The 20191-nt window shown below is 47.8% G+C and overlaps 1 protein-coding gene across 4 annotated transcripts; it reads left to right on the top strand.

The window, feature by feature from the left end:
• Positions 1-324: 324 nt before the first annotated feature.
• Positions 325-20176, top strand: LOC136942979 (cullin-9). 4 transcript variants are annotated; one of them, XM_067236076.1, is made up of 42 exons: positions 325-461; positions 1856-2521; positions 3686-3840; positions 4002-4589; positions 5005-5146; positions 5661-5851; positions 6152-6557; positions 6665-6854; positions 7007-7208; positions 7372-7562; positions 7769-7965; positions 8057-8294; positions 8391-8496; positions 8597-8824; positions 8982-9072; positions 9237-9408; positions 9654-9759; positions 9848-9943; positions 10090-10265; positions 10408-10541; positions 10697-10882; positions 11193-11222; positions 11517-11653; positions 11837-12019; positions 12178-12335; positions 12445-12646; positions 12846-13017; positions 13151-13296; positions 13414-13543; positions 13729-13928; positions 14131-14393; positions 15222-15597; positions 15726-15866; positions 16209-16373; positions 16499-16662; positions 16762-16855; positions 17114-17188; positions 17287-17397; positions 18069-18186; positions 18346-18479; positions 18614-18705; positions 18841-20176. In XM_067236076.1, exons 2-42 carry the CDS (start codon positions 1861-1863, stop codon positions 19058-19060), a joined length of 7767 nt encoding a protein of 2588 aa, XP_067092177.1. In that variant the 5' UTR covers positions 325-461; positions 1856-1860; the 3' UTR covers positions 19061-20176. The 4 variants fall into 4 exon arrangements, with proteins under 4 accessions (XP_067092177.1, XP_067092174.1, XP_067092176.1 ...); XM_067236073.1 differs by having other exon boundaries at positions 333-461; positions 11196-11222; XM_067236075.1 differs by having other exon boundaries at positions 333-461; positions 18574-18705; positions 18841-18981.
• The last annotated feature ends 15 nt before the right edge of the window (positions 20177-20191 follow it).

Raw genomic sequence — 20191 nt, 5'->3', positions numbered from 1 at the left:
CTATGTGTCTGTTTCCATTTAATTGCATAGACAGTCTATTTCGAAATCACGCCACTGAATTGAAACACATAAAATATGCAGAACAGAATCACAAAAGAAAGTAAATAATTTTTTAATGCAATACTTTTTCAAACTGAGATTAATTTGGAATCGGTCCATTAATAGCCCATTAGGACGCTATACTAGGCCTACTCTTGTGACAAAATTCTGTTTTGGGTGCATTTGTAGTGAAGACCCTGTCCGGTTGGTGGCAGTAAACATTTGGGAAACTACGTCACCACATGGCAGAAGAAGAAACCAAAATTCCTGCTGTTACCTGTCATCGTGCGCACTCAACAGTACCGAACGTTGGCGAAAAATACCAGGCAGGCTGGGAAACGATACATTACAACGGAGAAGAAAGCTCCATCGACTGAGGAGGGAGAAATTAGAGAGGAAGGGGAAGCCCTGTGACATTTCAAGTAATGCGGCTCGCTTTCCCTTTTCTATGTGATATTCCGTAATGCTGATGTTTTTAGGCCGCACTGTTTCAGTTTCCATAGCATAGCCTGTTAGCTAATGCCAGGTAATACGTTACAGTAGCTAGCCAGCAAATTAGCAAGTTAGCTACTTATTATTATAGCTAGCCGTTAGCTATGCTATAGCTAGCTAGTAAGTTCCACTCAGTCACTGTTCCGCTCCTCGGCTTCCAAGGACAGGCCCTATCGGGGATGGTGACTAGTCAGTTCGCTTAAAATAAGTAGGCTAGCTGGCAACATGTTATCGGTAGGTAAGGGTTTCTCAAGGGCTGACGCGCCCAATGTTGTTATTGCTAATAGCTGATTTAATAGTTTAAAACTTAACTGGCAAGCCATGGATTGTACAAATTACAAAAGCTGTGAGTTTAGAAACGCCTACCTCATCATGCAGCGTTCCACGTTTACCAATTGTTGGCAAAATTACGCCCCACTGCCTCAGTGATTTAAATTGAGATAGTTTAGCTATTAATTCGCTCAGTTATTACGGATCATTGTCATTCTGTTAAAAAGTAGCGAAGAAGTCGCAAACTCTCAAATCCAGCAATTAGACAGATTCCAAATAGTTTGTGTGCACTGTGACGGGTATTTTGACATTGTAAATGAGACGGTTGTTTTCATTCTCTTTCGAACTTAAATAGCTCGAAGTTGATCAAATTTAAGATTTCGCATAATTCGATAGCTAGCCAAGTTAGCAATAAGTTTATTATCTCTAAAGTAAGACAACGTGATCTCAGCCCATATGGTTTGCACTGCATACTTCTGGTAGCTCATTAGATAGTCTAAATACAGGAAATGGCCTTGGGCTGTAAATTAGGGAACGCATTAACAATTGTAGTTACTTTAAAAGGATGTCTTAGCCACGCTCGCTAGCTAGCTTACGTTCATGAGCCATCTCGTTTCCGTCACCGTTAGCTACAAACTTGAGGACCTCAGCAAAAAAAAAAACACATTAAGCAACTGGTAAGCTAGTTACCATTCAAAAAAAGAGGAAAGGATTGTTGAACATAACAGTTTACAAAACTCATGTGGGTTGGCTTTGCTGATGACAGATTCTTAGAGAAAAGCTGTATTTGAAATTAGGCTGTTTGGTATTGTTTAAAGGCATAGATTTACTTAACTTTCACAAATTAATTTTCTATATTAGCCTGGCGTGGAGATGGTACATTGTCACACAAAAGTTTCCATTGTTTTATCTGGTAATTTCGATTGTAATGAGGGTTCCAATTGGGTAGATTGAGCTTGCAAGTGAAGCAGGTTTCACATAATCTACATAAAAAGTTAATTATCACCAGGTGTCTGATGTTGAATTACTCAAGGTTAAAAAATGTTTGTCCCAGGTACCATGGTGCGTGAACGGCGCAATGGGAACCTGGTTGTCCAGCTGGGGCCGAAGCAGCAGGCCTACCCGGAGGAGCTGATCAGACAGCGGCGAACTCATGAAGGTCTAACAGAGTACCTGATTCGCTGGTGTCTGCAGGCTATAGATGATGGCAGTGGCTCCAGTGGAGGCACCAACGAAGCCGGTGGGGGAGGGGGGAGCAGCTCTGGCGTGGGTGGCTCCGGTGGCTCAAACTCAGGCGAGAGCAAGACCGAGAACATCCTGATGTGGATGTCCACTGAAGACGTGTATGCCAACTGCCCGTCGCTGCTGGGCAAGCGCAAGGCCGATGCCAAGCGGACCCTCCTGGAGGAAGAGGAGAGGCCCAGCGGACAGTTCCCCACAGATGTCACTTTCGACGAGGTGGAGCTCTCTGACATGAAGGACGACGTGAAGAATCTCGTCTGCAGGGCTCGCAAACAAATGGCCAAGAAGAGCGACTTTGCCATCAGCATCACGCACACCATCCACGTGCTCAGTGCCTACGCCAGCATCGGCTCCCTGGTGGGGGTTTTCAAGGAGACGGGAGCCCTGGACCTGCTCATGGAGCTGCTCTGCAACAAGGAGCGACAGACACGTCGCAGTGCTGGGAAGATGCTCCGGGCCCTGGCCTCGCACGATGCAGGTACAGCAGATTTTGATCGATTTTAAGCGCTTTTTCTTTAACTATATTTGAGCATACAGACTTACTAACGTAAGTGGTTGAAGGGATTGTCGTCGTCTGTAATATGTGAGGCACTCTTGATTCCTAAGTCCTGACTTGGTGTGTTGGTGATACATGAACTATTCGAGTGGTGTTCCCCTGCCCTCTTACTCTCCAGAGTGTTTCCTTCCAACTTAACACTAAGAACATCAGGATGAGTATGTAGGTGATACATGGGCCTACCTGGCTTGGGTTAAGTGTTTGCATAGTGACAGCTAAATGGATTCTGAGGTACTGCAATAAATGAAGGTATCACCCCTGCTTTCATAGTGCAATAGTCTAGCTAACTGTGTGGTGTAAGGGCCTAATGTTATCTGTATGACCTTTTAGCTATAAGGCTTTGAGATTCCAGTGATGCTCCCCCTGTTTGGAAAGTGTTTGGAAATAATAAAGTCTTGCTCTTAAATTTGCATTGGCTGTAATGCATAAGGCTAAATGACATCATGCCTTTTTCCTGAACCTCTAAATGCCTTATGTGGTGCATTTTCTCTTGGTTTGTCTGACAGTATGATAGGGTATTGCGTCTGATCTAGTGTCCTTGAGCTGTCGAGTATTCTCCATGGTTTTCTTCAAGAGTTCTCTTCCTTTTCCCCTGTGGAGAAACCACATCCTCCAAAGTGACACTCACTGTGTTTTCCTGCTTGGATTGTTAGCTGAATTTATCAATGAGGAATCACAAGACAGGGTTAACATACTACTGTGCAAAGTTCCTGGTTTCGTCATTAGATGAAAGTTGTCCTCTTGGGAAAGGGAGTTAGATTGTGGAGTAGATGGAGTCCGCTGCCTTTCCTACTTTGCCTTTCTGCAAGGTTCATCAACCTTCTGGACTTCAGAAATGGCCTACCTAGGAAGGGCAAAGACTGTTCACATGTAACCTGAAATTTTCCAGCTTGATCTTGTTCTTGTTACTCTGTCATTGATGAGTACACATAAGGCCATGTTCTGGTTCCAGTCAACTATGGATTATAAAGTTGTGACGAGTTCAACTGGCTTGATGTCTTGATCTGCCATCTAATGCTCCAACCCCATAGCTACACACACTTGGCATTCATTTGAAACTGCATGTTTCTCTCACTCTGCCCACAGGAAGTCGTGCTTACGTGCTGCTGTCGCTAAGCCAGCAAGACGGCATCGAGCAGCACATGGACTTTGACAATCGCTACACTCTTCTGGAGCTGTTTGCAGAAACCACCTCCTCTGAGGAGCACGGCATCTCCTTTGAAGGGATCCACCTCCCCCAGGTAGTCCACCAGCCAAGCATGATGTGTTGTCGGTTTTGCCAGTTTACCGGTTGTATTAGCCAAGTGTATTGGTCCCGCTAACCTTTTTTTAGTTGACTAATAGTACGACAACTAGCTAGTGCTCCTACAGGTTTTAAAAATCATTTTTCTCCGTTCTTCAGATCCCAGGGAAGCTGCTGTTTTCCCTGGTGAAGCGCTACCTATGTGTCACATCCCTCATGGACAAGCTCAACACTGCAGGCGTGGAGTCCAGTGCGGAGCGGCAGGACGCCGGCCCCTCCTCCTCCAGCAGCCACCAGACAGAGCAGCTGCGGGTGCAGCGGGAATTTGAGTTCACGATGGCCATGGCGAACCTGATATCCGAGCTGGTGCGGGTCATGGGTTGGGACCGCAACCGGCAGGTGCCCCACTTCGCCGAGGGCCCGGCCCAGGGAGGGGCCTGCGGGGAGGAGCAGGAGGACGAGCCGCCGCGCCGCATGCTGCGCTCCATCTTCCAGCCTCGCTTCTCCGCCTCGCCCATCACCGCCATCTCTTCCGCCGCCGCCGTGGTTGCCACGCCTCCCAAGAAGAAGACGGGCAACGGCTTCAAGACGCGCACGGACTTCGCCAGCCGCTCGGCCTACGTGGAGTACGTGCAGGACAACCTGAAGAGTGGCATGCTGGTCCGCATGCTGGAGGACTACGAAGAGGTCAGCGCCGGAGACGAGGGAGACTTCCGCTATAGCAACGATGGATCTCCGCCGGTACAGGTAGGAAACTACAGACTTGACAGTTCCATGGCAGACATGAGTGTGGGGGTGGTAATGCTTATTTCTAGTTGGCGTGCTATATAGAGAGTATGTGTGCTATGTCCGTTGCCTTGTACGTTTCACTTTCACTTCTGGCTTCAAATGACCGTTGATGGATCAGATGTGCACCGTCTTTGTGGCTCTGTGCCAAGCTTTCATGTATGATTAGATTGCTGAGGATTCTGGGAAATGCGGTTATGGCTATTGGTCATCGTCTGTTTGAATGACTTTCGGATTATTTCTCCATTGTTCACCACAAATGCATTCATGCGAAAGTGATGGGATTCGTGGAAACTTTGTGGAACCCATGTTATCAGAGGTCACATAATGGGATAATATCCGTTTACGACTGCTGTGTTTGTCACTGCTGCTGCAGGTGTACTGGAACTCTCTGTCGAGAACCTACTGGGTGCACTGGCACATGGTGGAGATCCTGGGCAGTGGTACCAGTGGCCAGGCTGAGAAGGAGACCCAGGAGAAGGCCTCCTCCCTGACCGAGACCCTCAAGCTCACCACGGGTACGTTGAGACAGCGAGGACATCAACACGACTGCAGCAAAATCAATTACATTTCAAATTCTGCCTGCTGCACAAAACAGGAATTGGGGTGGAATCCTCACAGTCGTTTTGGTATTTCTTTTGTTAAACATGGCTGTATAAAGGTTGTTGTGTACAGTGGTTCTGGTGTGTGTGGCTGCATTGCAAAAGCAAATGTTGTAGTCGATATCCCTTTAAAGCCAACATATTTGGATGTGAACTTTGACCTTTCAAGTGGGTGTCAATATTTAATTTAAAATGACCCTGATTTTGAGATGTATTTTTATCGATTGACTGGATTGCGTCTATGGGACGATGAAAAACAGCATTTCCCTGGAAACTGATCTATTTATGTAAAGTTTTTTTGTAACAAAACCTTGACTGTCTGAAAAATACATGGTTCCGATGCACCTTAAGGAGTTTGAGTCTATGTTGTTCAAGTTTAATCGAGCTTTTCACTTACTTTGACCATTGCCATGTTGCTCCTTCTGTGCAGTGAGCCAGACGTTCTTCTCCAAACCTCCTGGTGGGCTGTATTCGCTGCCTTACTTGGCTGAGGGGCTGCAGGTAGACAGGACCTGCCTCAGCCGGGCTGAGTGGTGGGAAGTGTTATTCTTCATCAAGAAGCTGGAACCAAAGCAGCAGCAGGAAGTCAACAACATCCTGCGCCAGAATCTGGACGACCAGGCAAGTACTGTCTTATTTTATATACCGACCCTCAAGAAAGTAGCCGTAGGTACTTTATTGTGTCGGTATGTAGGTACAAGAAACACCGGTAGGGAGGTACTGTATTAGATCTGTTCTGAGGCATCGATACCTGCCTCTTCCTCTTACACCATGCTGCCCTTGCATTTCTTGTATGTTGTTTTTTTTTTTCATTGTTCTTACTCTTTTATGGAATACACTTGGATTGATTTTGACTTACCCCTCACCCTAACCTCCCGTCCTTCTCCACTTTGTCTCTCACCTCCTGTCTTCCTGACCCAGATATCAGACCTGGATGAAGTTACTCTCATTCAGCTGCTGGTGCCAGGCGAGGTGGCTAAGAAGCTGCTCCTCTACCTAAAGCAGACCCTGCAGGCCTCCTGCCTGGGGGATTTGCTGTGCTCCCACACCTTCTCCAAGTATTACCGGCGCAGAGGAGGGGGAGAGCTGGAGGACGAAGAGATGCTGGTCAATGGCTCCTCGGGCCTGGGAGGGCAGGGCACTTCATCTTCCTCTTCCACCAGCGTCTCGTCCTCTTCATCCTCTTCCTCCTCAGCCATGGGCTCTGTGTCTAAGAAGCCCAAGAAGGAGATCCCTGCAGACTCGGGCTTCGCCAGCTACGACACCGAGAGTGAGCTGCCCGACGATGAGACCAAGTACCCTGAAGACCTGGAGGAGAAGATGAAAGGTGTGTGTGTGTGAAAGGGCAATATGATCACACAACTGCATTTCTTTGTGTTGGGTCACCCAACCTAATTTCGTCCTAACCCCATTTCCCCCCCCATCCCTTTGCAGTGTTCAACAACCCTAAGGTGCAAGGTAAGAAGACAGCCCTGGAGAAACTGGGCGAGGTGGTGGACATCATGAAGAAGGGTGGCTCCGAACCAGGTCAGCAGCTGGCTGGCATGAAATTTATCGTCAAGGTCCTGGAGGAGGAAGGGCCTCAGGAGAGAGGTGGCCTCAGGGCCGACGCCCAGACCATCCGGTGAGACTTTTCCCATGAATTCAACAGTTCCTCGTTCCACTTCTTAAAAAAAAAAAAAGAAATGTATGGTAATGTATGGTAACGTTTTGGTTTAAAGTGACTATGGTGTTAGAATAACATGGGAAATGTAATGTGAATCTCCTCCACCTCAGGGACAAAGTCCTGAAATTGCTCGTGGAGATGCTGAGCGGTCAGCCCAAGGAAATCGTGGTCAGCAGCCTGCGACTAACCCGTGCCCTCATGCTCAAGTATGAGTGGAGAGTGTCCTTTGCCACGGAAGGGGGCATCAAAGCCATCCTGTCCTGCATGCAGGAGCACCCCACCGTCACACAGGTCCAGCAAGTCGCCCTGGCGGTGAGTCTTGCCTTCAATCACAATCTAAAGTTTCCTTTCGATTTCAGAATGTTCCTGTTCCCAGAGAGATAAGCCCATTGCGTTCAGGACCTTGCATGTCGTCTTCAGGTCAGGATGTTAATTGAATCCACCCTGAACATCCCCCCCCCTTTACTTTCTCCAGACTCTGAAGGTCATCACAGGTGCCAGTAAGCATGACTTGAGTAGCATGGGTAGCTGCGTGCCGCTCTCCGAGTCTGGAACCCAGATGATGCTGGAGATCTTCGCTAGCATCGGCTCGGCAACACCGCAGGGTTCCAAGGGACTGCTGGGTGCCATCCCCGCCGCCATCGAACTGATGCTCAACACGCCAGGGTATTTAGCCTGACCACCTCCATCCTCAAAGGGGAACGTTCGGCCCAACCCGAACCATTTATTCACTTCAGTAAAGAATACATTGTAACAATTTGAAAACAAAACCAACTCTTTTGAAAGGGAAGAATCCATGAATAGATGTTGAAGGTGTGAACATCTGGGAAGGATTCTATCCCTAAAAGAAAAGCGTCTCTGTCTGCCCTTAGGTGTATGTTCTCGGTGAGGAACGGTCTGTTGGTGATCATTATGCTGATCTCGAGTCACAAAAGCTTGGCTGAGCAGCTTGTGGCCTGCGACGTCAGCACCGTGCTCAAGAAGTGCCTGTCAGCCCCGCGGCCAGAGACCATGCTGGCCATCATTGCTCTCAACCACATCTCCATGGTCCACAAGCTGGAGAAGAAAGGTCGGACACTGTCCTCTCCTTCAGTTCTGCCGATGCTGGTTCGGGCAAAGAAAGTCGTTCTTGATTCCACCTCCCGTTTCTGCTGTTCCAGAGTCCAAGGAGGAGCTCGACTTCAAGGACACGGAGCTGAAGATGCTGGTGGTGAGCCTGAAGGAGATGACGGCCACCAAGGAGGTGATCCTGACGCTGGAGCAGCTGCTGTGTGACTGCACGTCGCAGCTGGAGGAGGAGCGCAACCAGGTGACCCGCAGCAGGGACACCTACCAGGATCTGGTCCGCCTCATGGACCAGCACCGTGCCGACCGCGCTGCCCAACTCTCCATCCTCAGGTAGCTACCGGCTCTGAAAGATAGGAGAATATGTCGGGTTTGTTTGTTTTTGAGGGTTCATTTGTTGTCCATCATGGGCCATCTTTCTTTATCTAGGATACTGAATAAGTTCTTGGACAACTACCAAGAAGATCTGCTTCCGTGGCATGAGAGTATTGAGCCTTGTCTGTCCTCGATGACAGCCTTCATCAACGACCGGGAGGTAGAGGAGAATCTCCACTATAGTAGCAGAGGAAATATTCTCACAGGGTCACAGTTGAGAGGGAGCACTGATCAGGCTAACGAGGGCTCATTTCTTTCAGGTCGTGCAGCTTTTCATCCGATTCCTCTACCGTCTGGCTTCTCTGAACAAAGACTATGCCGTGGTGATGTGTCGCCTGGGGACCAAAGATGCCCTGGTCAAGGCCCTTGACAAGCACAGCACCAACCTGCTCATGGTCACAGAGCTACGGGACCTGATTAATGACTGTGAGAAGTACGCCAGTCTCTACAAGAAGATGACCACAAGCGTCCTGGCTGGATGCATTCAGGTTCCGTTTCTATTTTTTTACCTATAATATAGATTTCCTTATTGTCTTGTCTGTTACGCAGTATTGTTGTGGTTTTGTGCCACCTATTCCAAAGTGATATGCCACTGATGCACTATATTTGCATTATATTTCCTATGTGTGGTTAAATCCTCAACAGATGGTCCTTGGCCAAATAGAAGAGCACCGCCGCAGCCACCAGCCAATCAACATCCCTTTCTTTGATGTGTTCCTTCGAAATCTGTGCCAAGGTAAGGCCCCTTCTAACCGACGCACAGAATAACTTCAGAGTTCTCCTGTTTCTGAACATGTTGTCTGTTCAAGCTTTTAGGAAGTTGTTGCTTGTCTTCACTGTAAGTAAGCACTAGACTTGTAAACTGTTCTTGCATCATCTGACCATGATGATAACCTCCAGGGTCCAGTGTGGAACTCAAGGAGGACAAATGCTGGGAGAAGCTGGAGGTGTCCTCGAATCACCATCGAGCCAACAAACTCACTGACAAAAACCCCAAAACCTACTGGGAGTCCAATGGCTGCACAGGTTCCCATTTTATCAACATCTACATGCACAAAGGGGTGGTTATTAGGTACGTCCTGGCCTCACTCTTGGTTAAACTAACCAAAACGTAACTAGATAATAAACTAAATATATTTTCAAATGATCTTGTCTTTGAATGCATGCATGGGTTTAAACTAAAGCACAACTTTTCTAACTGGGTTGTAATGTCTTGCGATGTAAAATGCATGTCATTAGTTTTTCGAAGCATAAAAATAATGTGTTACGGTTATGAACGAATAATGAAAATCCTTGTTCTGTCCTTGTTTGACCCAGGCAACTGGCGGTGATTGTGGCCAGCGAAGACTCAAGTTACATGCCTGCACGGATTGTGGTGCTGGGTGGAGACGACCCCACAAACATCAATACGGAGCTTAACACAGTATGTTTGGACAGGAGTCTTTTTTTGTTTGTTTCATCCGATACATGTCTGGGTTGTGATAGTAGCTCAGGATCTTTTGTGGTTGCAGGTCAATGTGCCGCCGTCAGCCAGTCGTATTGTGCTGCTGGAGAACATGAGTCGCTTCTGGTCCATCGTGCAGATCAGGGTCAAGAGGTGTCAGCAGGCAAGCCACATTCATTTTAATATCAACAGTGCGCACTGAGCTGAAAAACGAAACGGATCCTTTTCATACATTGGGCCTACCTTTTTATTTTTATTTTTTAAATGGTCCTCGAATGTTTGCCTAACAGCTCTGTTTCTCTCCATCAGGGTGGCATTGACACGCGGGTCCACGGTTTCGAGGTGCTGGGTCCCAAACCCACCTTCTGGCCCGTGTTCAAAGAGCAGCTGTGCTGCAGGACCTACCTCTTCTACACCACCAAGGCCTACACCTGGTGCCAGGAGATCCTGGGGGACAAGGCCCAGCTACTACAACTCTTCAACAAGTAAGAGCCCTACTTCCACTCTACCACAGCCCTGCCCACACCACATCTATGCACGCGTAGATATGACCAATACCGTTGGCCCGCCTGCACGATCAGAGCCTGGAAGCGTGTTCATATCTTGACCCGCCGCGTCTCCCCACAGACTGAACAGCGCTCTCCGACACGAGCAGATGTTCGCCGACCGCTTCCTGCCCGACGCCGAGGCCGCCGAGGCTCTGGGCCGCACCTGCTGGGAGGCGCTCATCACCCCCATCGTCCAGAGCATCACCTCCACCCGTACGGCAAACCTCTCTCCTTATCCGTACCTCCTCCACACGCCTCGCGTCAACAATACATCGCTTATCGTACACTTGACTCGCCCCAGGTCTTGTTGGAGCTGTGTTGTTCCTCATATGGACTCTTCCCCCGCTGTGTGTTGATGTGCTGAACAGGAACCACGGCGGTCAGCCCCCTCTCCTGGCTGCTCAGCGAGTACCTGGACAACGCCGAGTCGGCCCGGCGCTGCAAGAGCCGGGCGGCCATCTTCAACTCGCGGGTCCGCCGCCTCACCCACCTGCTGGTCCACGTGGACACCAGCCGGGTGGACACGGAGGAGCTCAAGCCGCCCATCAAGTCCAGTGAGTCCCCTGTCACATCCTGTAACCACCCTGTTAAGTCTACTTGACTTGTTAAGTAAACTTGATTCTGGCATGCGTTTTAGACAACAGGGAAAACCTGTACTGTGTCTCTTAATAATTGGAGCCTTGAGTCAACGTAAATTAGCTGCAGTTCATCCATATTGAAACAGAAAGTGATTTTAGTAAGATCCCCGGTTGTACATAAAAGGACATTCTGAGTCATATTATTTAGTTCAGTTAGAAATTTGCTAACGACAATCGTAGACACCACCTTACGTCTTCCATTTTAAGGCCTGTCTTTTGTTTTCAGAAGGTATCAACCGAAGCAAAGATTTGAAGAGTAAGTAATAATTAGAGGCTGATGTACTGCATTGTACTTTTTTTTTTGTTTAGTTTTTTTCCTTCAGCTCAGTGTTTATCCTCATGTTGTACTACTAATGACCTGAGCATTGCGCTTTTTCTCCTGCACACGCAACCCACCTGTTTGACCTTTCCACATATAATATCAGGAGGTTTTTAATTTCTTTTTTTCTTTCAGTTTTTTTTGGCTGCTGTTTCTGTTCATCACCCTGACAATGCTATCGGAGCTTTGTTTGGGATGCAGGATTCGATGATGGTCCTTGTTGTCTTTCAGATGGCAAAGAAGGCAAAAACAAAGATGCGGCCGCCGCCTCTTCCTCCTCCTCCTCTTCATCGGTCAAGCCCAAACTGAAGAACACCAGCAGCATCGCAGGAATAGCACTGTGTTGGCAGGGTGTGGTGCAACGCCAGGTAAGTCATTGAGTACCTCTCTTCTACCAAACTGATTCCTTGTTGGGGAAAAACAAAATCTCTATATATTTATTCTACAATGCCCCACATTGGCTTTGTTCCAAATCATTAACATATCGCAACAAAATGGGTAGAATATTAATGACAAAAACATTCTTTACTTGTGTCTGATCATTTGCACAGGTAAAGAAGTTCCTGGACTCCACGTGTAGCCTCCCAGACTTTGTGGAGCGGTACAGGAACATGTACCTGCGTCTTAAAAACGCCATGGAGGAGCTCTTCGGTCAGCAGACGGCCTTTGCGCTGGCTCTCCGCCACGGCTTCTCCGCCGCCCTCCTCCAGCTCTCCATCCTCACTGCCATGCATGTAAGTGGCTAAACAAGCTGTGGACCAACAATGTCGCATCTTTCACGGCTTTCTCCTAAGTACTAACCCCCCCCCCCCCCCCCCCCCGATATTTGTAAAGGGGATATGTTCCCAGTTGACATACCTTGTTAATCAAATCCCCTTCTCTCATTCTGTAGGTGAGTGAGAGGTTTGCCCAGTACATTGACCTGATGATCCAGGACAGCGGAGTAGACTCTGGCAACGTGGAGACACTCAACAAGCTCCAGCAGTTCCTGGAACCCATGCTCTTTCTGTCTGGCCTCGAACTGGCCAACACTTTTGAGCACTTTTACAGGTTTGCGAGGGGGAAAAAATCGCCTCGGTTACTTTCGCTAAGGAAATTGAAAACGGAATGAACATGCATGATAAGGTCGTTTGTTGTCACCGCCCCGTTCCCTCCGCAGGTACTACCTAGGGGACCGCTTGCTGGGCCAGGCCAAGGTGTGGCTGGAAAATGCCGTCATCGAGCACATCGGCACCTGCTTCCCCAACCGCTTCCCCCAGCAGATGCTGAAGAACCTGAGTGAGTCGGAGGAGCTCCAGCAGGAGTTCCACCTGTACCGCCTGCAGCAGCTGGACAAGACCCTGCAGGACACGGACGAGGAGGTGAGACCAAGGGGGGCGGCTTACGTTGACAAACGTTGCAAGCTCATTGGCTCGGGTCTTTGTCCAGCCAGCTGGTCCCACGCGACACGAGTCACGCACTCGTATCCTTCGGCGGATTAGCCTCGCGTGTTGATTGCTATCGATGTGCTGTGTCAATTGTTGTTGTCCCTCTCTCGCTGTCCCCGTGGCTGCCGTGCAGATGATGGAGGATCAGTCATCGGAGCCGGACGAGGAGAGCGAGGTCAAGGTGCTCGTTCTGTCTCCCCGCTGCTGGGCCGTCTCCTCCCCCTGTTACCTGGACAACCCCGGAAGGCACCTCCCCCAGCAGCTCTGCAGCTACCTGGCGGAATTCACCGACTTCTATGCCAACAGTTAGTCCCCTTATTCACCCAAACATCGTTTCATTTCCGTACAGTTGCAGTTACCTCTCTCGTATTCTTCTGGCCGTATTCTTTTTTTTTCCCCATGAAAAGGATCAAAAGGTGATCCTCTGTCTGTGTGCAGGTCAGTGCATGTATGAAATGGCCCACACCAAGCCCCGGCGTCTCCAGTGGACGTGGCTGGGCCATGCAGAGATGACATACGGACCCTGTACCATCTACGTGTCCACCCTGCAGATGTACATCCTGCTGCAGTTCAACCACCAAGAGGTAACCTGACACACCCGACGCTCGGTCGGTGGACACACACACACGCGTTCCGTCATGTTCTGTTCTGTGGTGAAATGAGAGCGGACAGGCTTTGTGACGTCCCTGTGCGTTGCTCAGGATGTGTCTGTGGAGGCTCTGCTGCAGGCCACGGGGCTGTCGCCCACCGTCCTGCTCCACGCCCTGTCCCCCCTGACCGCCGAGAAGGGCGTCCTCACCCACGACAGGCCCGACAGTGACCCCTCAAAGGGTACGTGTTTGGGATTGTCGAAATAAATACTTGCGTATTTTATTCAAGCGTGAGCTATCCATGAACAAGACTTTTGTGCCCCCATTTTTGGTGACTTTTCATAAGGAATAAAAAAAAAAAAAAAAGAAGAAGAGGAACCAAGAGGTTTTTATTGAGCATGTGTTTTTTTTCTTCTCCAACCACAGGAGTTCTGAAGTTGAATCCTGCTCTCACCCAGGGCAAGGACAGCCACAGCTTCTGCTACCTGCTGCCCAAGCAGACGTACCTGAATGTGGATGAGGACTCGGCCCGCTCGCTGGAGAGGAAGAGGAACTTCATCTACTGCCTCATCGTCCAGATCATGAAGGCCGAGAAGGAGATGCACATAGACAACCTGGTGTTCAAAGTAAAACTTGTTTTCTTACCCCTTTCACACGTCACCCCTGCTTTTCCATAGGGACTGGGTCTAAAATCAATGCGTTGAAGTACATGCATGTACATTTACTTAACGGGTGAGGTTTCCGTGTCGGGCCGTCGCCAGGCGCCCGTGTTTTCATGTTTGGAAACGACCGACCAACCCGTGCCTGTTGTGTCCTGGCGTTCCTCAGGTGTTGGACACGTGCCAGAAGCAGGAGGCGGGCCGTTTCCCTGGCGCCGTGCGCTTCAGCTGCACCACCACGGACGTGCTGGGCTGCGTCATGCACGTCATCAGCAAGGGCTACGTCAGGCGCAACGAGGACAGTCCCCACATTGTGGAGTTTGTGCCCGAGGACCCGTCCACGCCCCAGAAGGGCCAGGCGCACTTCTCCTTCAGCAAGACGGATCTGAAGAAGACCTCTGGCAGCGGCAGCAGCAGCAAGGCTGACTTCAGGTGTGCTGACGACCCTTGACCCTAGGGGGGGGGGAGGCTGGGTTAATTTATGTGGAAGACCTCGGAATTGGTCTAGGATAAATGTTGGCCGTTGGGTTCAGCCTTGTTTTTCAATGAGAGGACAGGACGACTGCCAAAATATCCCGCAAGAATATTCTATACACTAACAGGCTTTTTGATCGTCTTCATTTGTTTGTCATTTGTAGTCCCTCCTATGATGCTTTGATTGATAACTTCTAGAGCAAGCCAGTGGTTGTTTTTTTCAGCCCTGGTGTTGACACACTGTGCCATATGTTCTGTACTAATTTAGCTTTTAATTGCACTTTGACCCACACTGTGGTTGCATGGCTATGCCTTAATATCAGTCTGGATTTTTGCGTTCAGGATTATCTTGCATTTACACTTTTCATTTTCATCTCTCTCAAGTAAACCAATAATGACATTAGCAACGATTACCTACAATTTGCACACAGTGAGATGCAGGCATAATGCAACAAATGTTTTATAACCTAAACAAAGAAAATAAAGAACACTTAAAACTTTCAACCATGTTTGTTGCTCTCTTATTTTTGTGTGGTTAGAATGGTGGTTAGATTCCAAAAGCTGTCACACTTACTGGAGCCTATATTAATTTGGAAGCTTTCTGTCAAATCCCAGTCAGAACTAACAAAATAAATACTTTCCCTAGTCATGATGAATCCTATGTGCACTGTAATACTTGAGATACATTTTCCCACATCCAACCTTCCAAGGACCTCTATAGCTAGCATCATCAAAATGTCTGTTTCCATTTTGTCTGTTGTGACGGTTGTGTTTGCTCCTCTACAGCCTTGAAGGCCTGGCTGTAGCTCCCCAGCGTGCAGAGGACGGCGTCTTGGAGGCCGTCCTGTTCTCCATGGGCCGGACCATGAACCAGGAAGAAGTCAGGCAGCTGATGCAGCGCACCGTCCAGCAGGTCGCCGGGACCCTGAGCCTGGACCTGGACCGGGCCGAGCACCTGCTGGTGCACTGCAAGTGGAACGTGGACGTGTTGATCCAGCGCTACTCCGACGATCCCGACAGCGTGGTCATGGCAGCTGGCCTGAAGGGGAGGAACCCACAGCCGCCCACCACCCCTGTGTCCAGCTGCCCTGTGTGCCTCATCGCCCAGACGGGGGACACGGAGGCCGCACCCACTCTCTGCTGCATGCACTACTGCTGCAAGGTCAGTTCAACCTCTTGAATTTCTTCAATCCTAAGCAGTGATTTATTGATCTTGGAAATTCCGTACGGTGTCTGTAGACATGTTTTCCTTCTCGTTGATGTGTGCTTTTTTTCCCCCGCCACTCATAGTCCTGCTGGCAGGAGTATCTGACGGCAAGGATTGAGCAGAACCTGGTGATGAACTGCAACTGTCCAATCACAGACTGTCGGGCACAGCCCACCTCTCAGTTCTTCTTTAGCATCCTAACAGACAAGGATACCATCTCCAAGGTAGGAGGATCAATCTAATCTTTGGTTTCCATTAAAGGAACAATAGAAATGATTTTAGGTTCTGTCCCCTATAAACATGTTGTGTAAGCTAGTGAGGCCCTCACATTTATTTATCACCAGTACATTTATATCTTTTGGAGCATGCCGCTACTTTCCATCCAGTTTCCTTTAGCGAGGCATGCCTTGACTTATTTTGTGAAATCACGGCAGTCAACTTGAGCTTGAGGAAAGCGTGGATGTTCAGACAAGAATTTATCCTATTTGAATGTATTTTGCAACGTTACATATTACACAACTAACCTCCTGACAACACATCTTCTGTCCTCTTTTGCCCCCCCCCAGTATGAGAACGCCCTCCTGCGTGGCTACGTGGAGTGTTGCTCCAACCTGACCTGGTGCACCAACCCCCAGGGCTGTGACCAGATACTGTGCAAGGAGAACATCGGGAGCATGGGCACCTGTTCCAAGTGTTGCTGGTCTTCCTGCTTCAGCTGCAACTTCCCTGAGGTCAGCAAATCTATTTGATAGACAAAAGAATAAATAGTCACAATTGCAATTGGTTAATGATACACCCATGGAAATATTCTAACATCTTGAGAGCTGACCTGGGCTCTCCTCTATCTCTTCCCCAGGCCCACTACCCAGCCAGCTGCAGCCACATGTCCCAGTGGATGGACGATGGTGGCTACTATGAGGGTATGAGCATGGAAGCCCAGAGCAAGCACCTTGCCAAACTCATCTCCAAACGTTGCCCCAGCTGCCAGGCCCAGATAGAGAAGAATGAAGGTTGCCTACAGTAAGGACACAACCTCCATTAGTGCACATTGAACTTCGTATAGTTTCAATGGATGGCCATCTTAACTGATGTCTCCTTTGTACTCATCCAACTCCCTAGCATGACTTGTGCCAAATGTAACCATGGCTTTTGCTGGAGGTGTCTGAAGCCATGGAAACCAACTCACAAAGATTACTACAACTGCTCAGCCATGGTGAGTTCCACAGGTTTGATTAGACATTGTGTGCAATTCCTCTAGAAAGATCTCGAATGACTTCATAACTACTGCATGTGTTATCACTGGCTTTAACGCATGTGATCAAACTGCCGAGGCCAAAATGTTTCCAAAATGTGTTATTTTTAAGGCTGAAGCACTGTAGCTCTTTAGGACACATTTGTTCAAACTACTCAACCTCTGCCTTTTTTGACAAGAAGAAAATAATGCTCACTTACCTCGTAAAAAATGTATCAGGTGAGCAAAGCTGCCAGGCAAGAGAAGAAGTTTCAAGACTACAATGAGAGATGCACTTTCCACAATCAGGCCAAGGTACACGCACACACTTTCTGGACCCTATTCTTTTATACAGAAAGATGGTTATCCTGAATAATACCATGATTAACTTGACATTTGTTGATTCGATTAAGGACTTTGCTATCAATCTGGAGAACAAAGTGTCAGCCATCAATGAAGCCTTGCAGATGAAATCCTTGACCTTCGTCATCGATGCCTGCAAGGTCCTCGCTCAGGCTCGCAAGGTAGGCATCTCATGATTAGCAAGAATATACATATTAGATTTTTTAATTGTGTATTTAAATACACATTGTCTGGTCCAAGTATTTTCCTTAAGCAGTTGATGAATATGTTTAATACCATGTTTTGTTACCATTCACGTACAGTACACTGTATTTGTTTTTTGAGCTACACTAAATTGGACCATCACACCTATATGAGCTTGTTGGATATCCCATTGCAAAACAGTGGGCATTGTTTGGAGTTGGCCCCCCTCGTGCAGCTATAACAGCTGCCACGCGTCTGTGAATTTGCTTTCATTCAGCCACAAGATCGTTAGGGAGGTTGGGCACTGAGGTTGACTGACTGAAACACCAACAAACACATTTGGGATACATTCTAACTTTATCTGCAAGCCAGGTATAATCACCCAACCTCCATAATGTTCTTGTGGCTGAAGGGAAACATCCTGCATCAATGGTCTGACATCTATTGGAAAGCCTAAAGTGAAGGCTGTTATAGAAAACACGTTTAATCGACTCCATATGAATGCCCTTGATTTTTACTGAGGTTCAACAACCAGGTGTCCGTATACTGGGCAGTGTCCACATAATACCCTAATACTGGTCATAAAGTACATCTGTCTTTCATACAGTTGTATCATTGATTAATTCTGATCGTTATAACTTTGCACTAGGTGCTGGCCTACTCGTGTGTGTACAGCTACTACAACCAGGACACAGAGAAGATGGATGTGATGGAGCAGCAGATGGAAGCCCTAGACCTTCACACTAATGCCCTACAGATCTTGCTGGGTAAGACCTAAATGAATCATTTCTGCAGGCCCCCCCTCTAGGGATGGAATAGCATCACTCAGGGTAGCTTTGATGATTTGAGATTATGGTATCATGCTACTTTCATTGTCCTTTTTTTTTTTTTTAAAGCGTTCCTGATTGGTTTGTTTTGCCTTTCAGAGGAGACCCTGCTGCAGTGTACTGATCTGGCCTCCTGCGTCCGCCTCCTGAAGCCTGAGCACCTCAACACTGGACTGGAGCTCATCCGCCGGATCCAGGAGCGCCTGGTGGCCATCCTGCAGCACTCCACCCAGGTAGGCCTCCACCCGGCGTCACACTCTCTCTCTCTCTCTGACCTTCAGGTATCGCTTTTGCCACTCATTGGATGCTTTGTCGCTCAATCAACAGCAAGTCTTGAGGGTTTCCTGTCTGGTCTCTCCAAACACAGGACTTTCGAGTGGGGTATCAGTCCAAAACAGGACAAGACCAGGAATCTGCTCAAGCTTCAAATCTGTCTAATCACACAGACGCCAACAAAACGTAAGGCATGGGAGGGAGGACTTCCTCCTTTTATAATGGTGATACTGCTTTTCCTCAAGTGGAACGCTTTAGATGTGACAAAGCTCTCTCTCTCTCTCTCTCTCTCTCTCTCTCTCTCTCTCTCTCTCTACTCAGGGCCAAGTCTGATAGGGCCTCGGAGTCCGGGGATTCCGACAACAACAACAACACGGGCGAGGACGTGGGCGACGAGGCCGAGGAGGACGACGAGTACGATGACGAGTACGTCCCCGAGTGGCACGAAGACTACGACGAAGACGACATCGACGAGGACGACTTCTTCTCCGACGACGACGAGTCCGAGAACCTAGAGCGGGACTTCAGTCCCTTTGACTAGACACCTTGACACACAGTAACATGAAGACGCAGACAAGTCAGTCCCAACTGTGCAGGCACTGTATCCCCATATGAATATATTAGATATATAAGAATCGAACAGTACAACGATTATACAAGACAGGGAGGTAGACGTTTGAGAGAATAGTCTGTCTGTGCTGACTTTGACCAGCTGCACGAACATTTTACACTTTCTGTACTTCATCTGTCAATTCCATAGGTTTGTTGACTCATAAAGCCTTTTCTTGTGTTCCTTTGAAACATTTATGCCGCTGATAAGGGCACAATTACTTGCGTTGATGAAGGATCGTCATAAGTGTAAACATTATGTGAATATGCTTGGGAACAAAGCCCATAATTTTTGTTTAATGCAGATGCTGCTGCTTTTTTATTTACTTTGGCAACTGAATGAAGGGATTTATAATCCAGGGTTGGGAAGACTGTTAGTCTTGGTTATAAGTTGATGTTTATGTCATCATATACTGGCATATTGATTTGGCTCAGATAATTTTTCTTGCATCACATACAGGTTTGCCTTTTTCCTTTTTTAATACGTGGGTATGCCTTTATTACGAACAATAAAGAACACATTTAATTGCTCTAATACGTCCATGATACGTGAAATACGTAAAATACTGTATTCCTGATCTACATCTTGGTTTGTGTTTAGCATTCTGGTAAGACATTGCAAAATACATTGTTTTAAGAGTGTAACTTTTTCATGCAACTGCGTTAAAGGGCTACGAGGGATAAGACCTAAATGTAACATTACTAAATAAAAAATGTGGTCTGGACTTGAACAGGGAAATTCTGGAATGTTATCTGGCTCTAGAATCTCTGCAATAACAGTTTGAAAGTATGAGGTCATTGTGGTGTTATTTGCTAAGCAAAATTTGTGTAACATGCTGTTTTGGGGGGCGGGCCATTAGATAGTTTTTGGATATGTCAGTGCTCATCTCTGTATAGGCTGAGGCGTTGAGGTATCTGATATTTCAACACCTCATTTTGCTGTAAGTGGGAAAAACCTATATTCATGTTCTAAAATGTTATATCTTTCTGATCTTATCGTTGAGTTTGTTCGACTTCGACTAACTAAATAAAAGCTTTTTTTCCGCTCTGAAGTGTGAATGTA

Source organism: Osmerus mordax, chromosome 5 (genome assembly GCF_038355195.1).
Source record: "Osmerus mordax isolate fOsmMor3 chromosome 5, fOsmMor3.pri, whole genome shotgun sequence".
NCBI lineage: Eukaryota > Metazoa > Chordata > Actinopteri > Osmeriformes > Osmeridae > Osmerus > Osmerus mordax.
The sequence above is the reverse complement of the archived record's forward strand: the minus strand, read 5'-3'. Positions and strand labels throughout refer to the sequence as shown.

Coding starts and splice junctions, on each gene's coding strand:
- LOC136942979 (XM_067236076.1), top strand. CDS start 1,861: ATGGTGCGTGAACGGCGCAATGGGAACCTGGTTGTCCAGCTGGGGCCG. Junction 5,147..5,660: donor GACCCTCAAGCTCACCACGG/GTACGTTGAGAC, acceptor CCTTCTGTGCAG/TGAGCCAGACGTTCTTCTCC. Junction 18,480..18,613: donor TCCTGCAGCACTCCACCCAG/GTAGGCCTCCAC, acceptor CTCCAAACACAG/GACTTTCGAGTGGGGTATCA.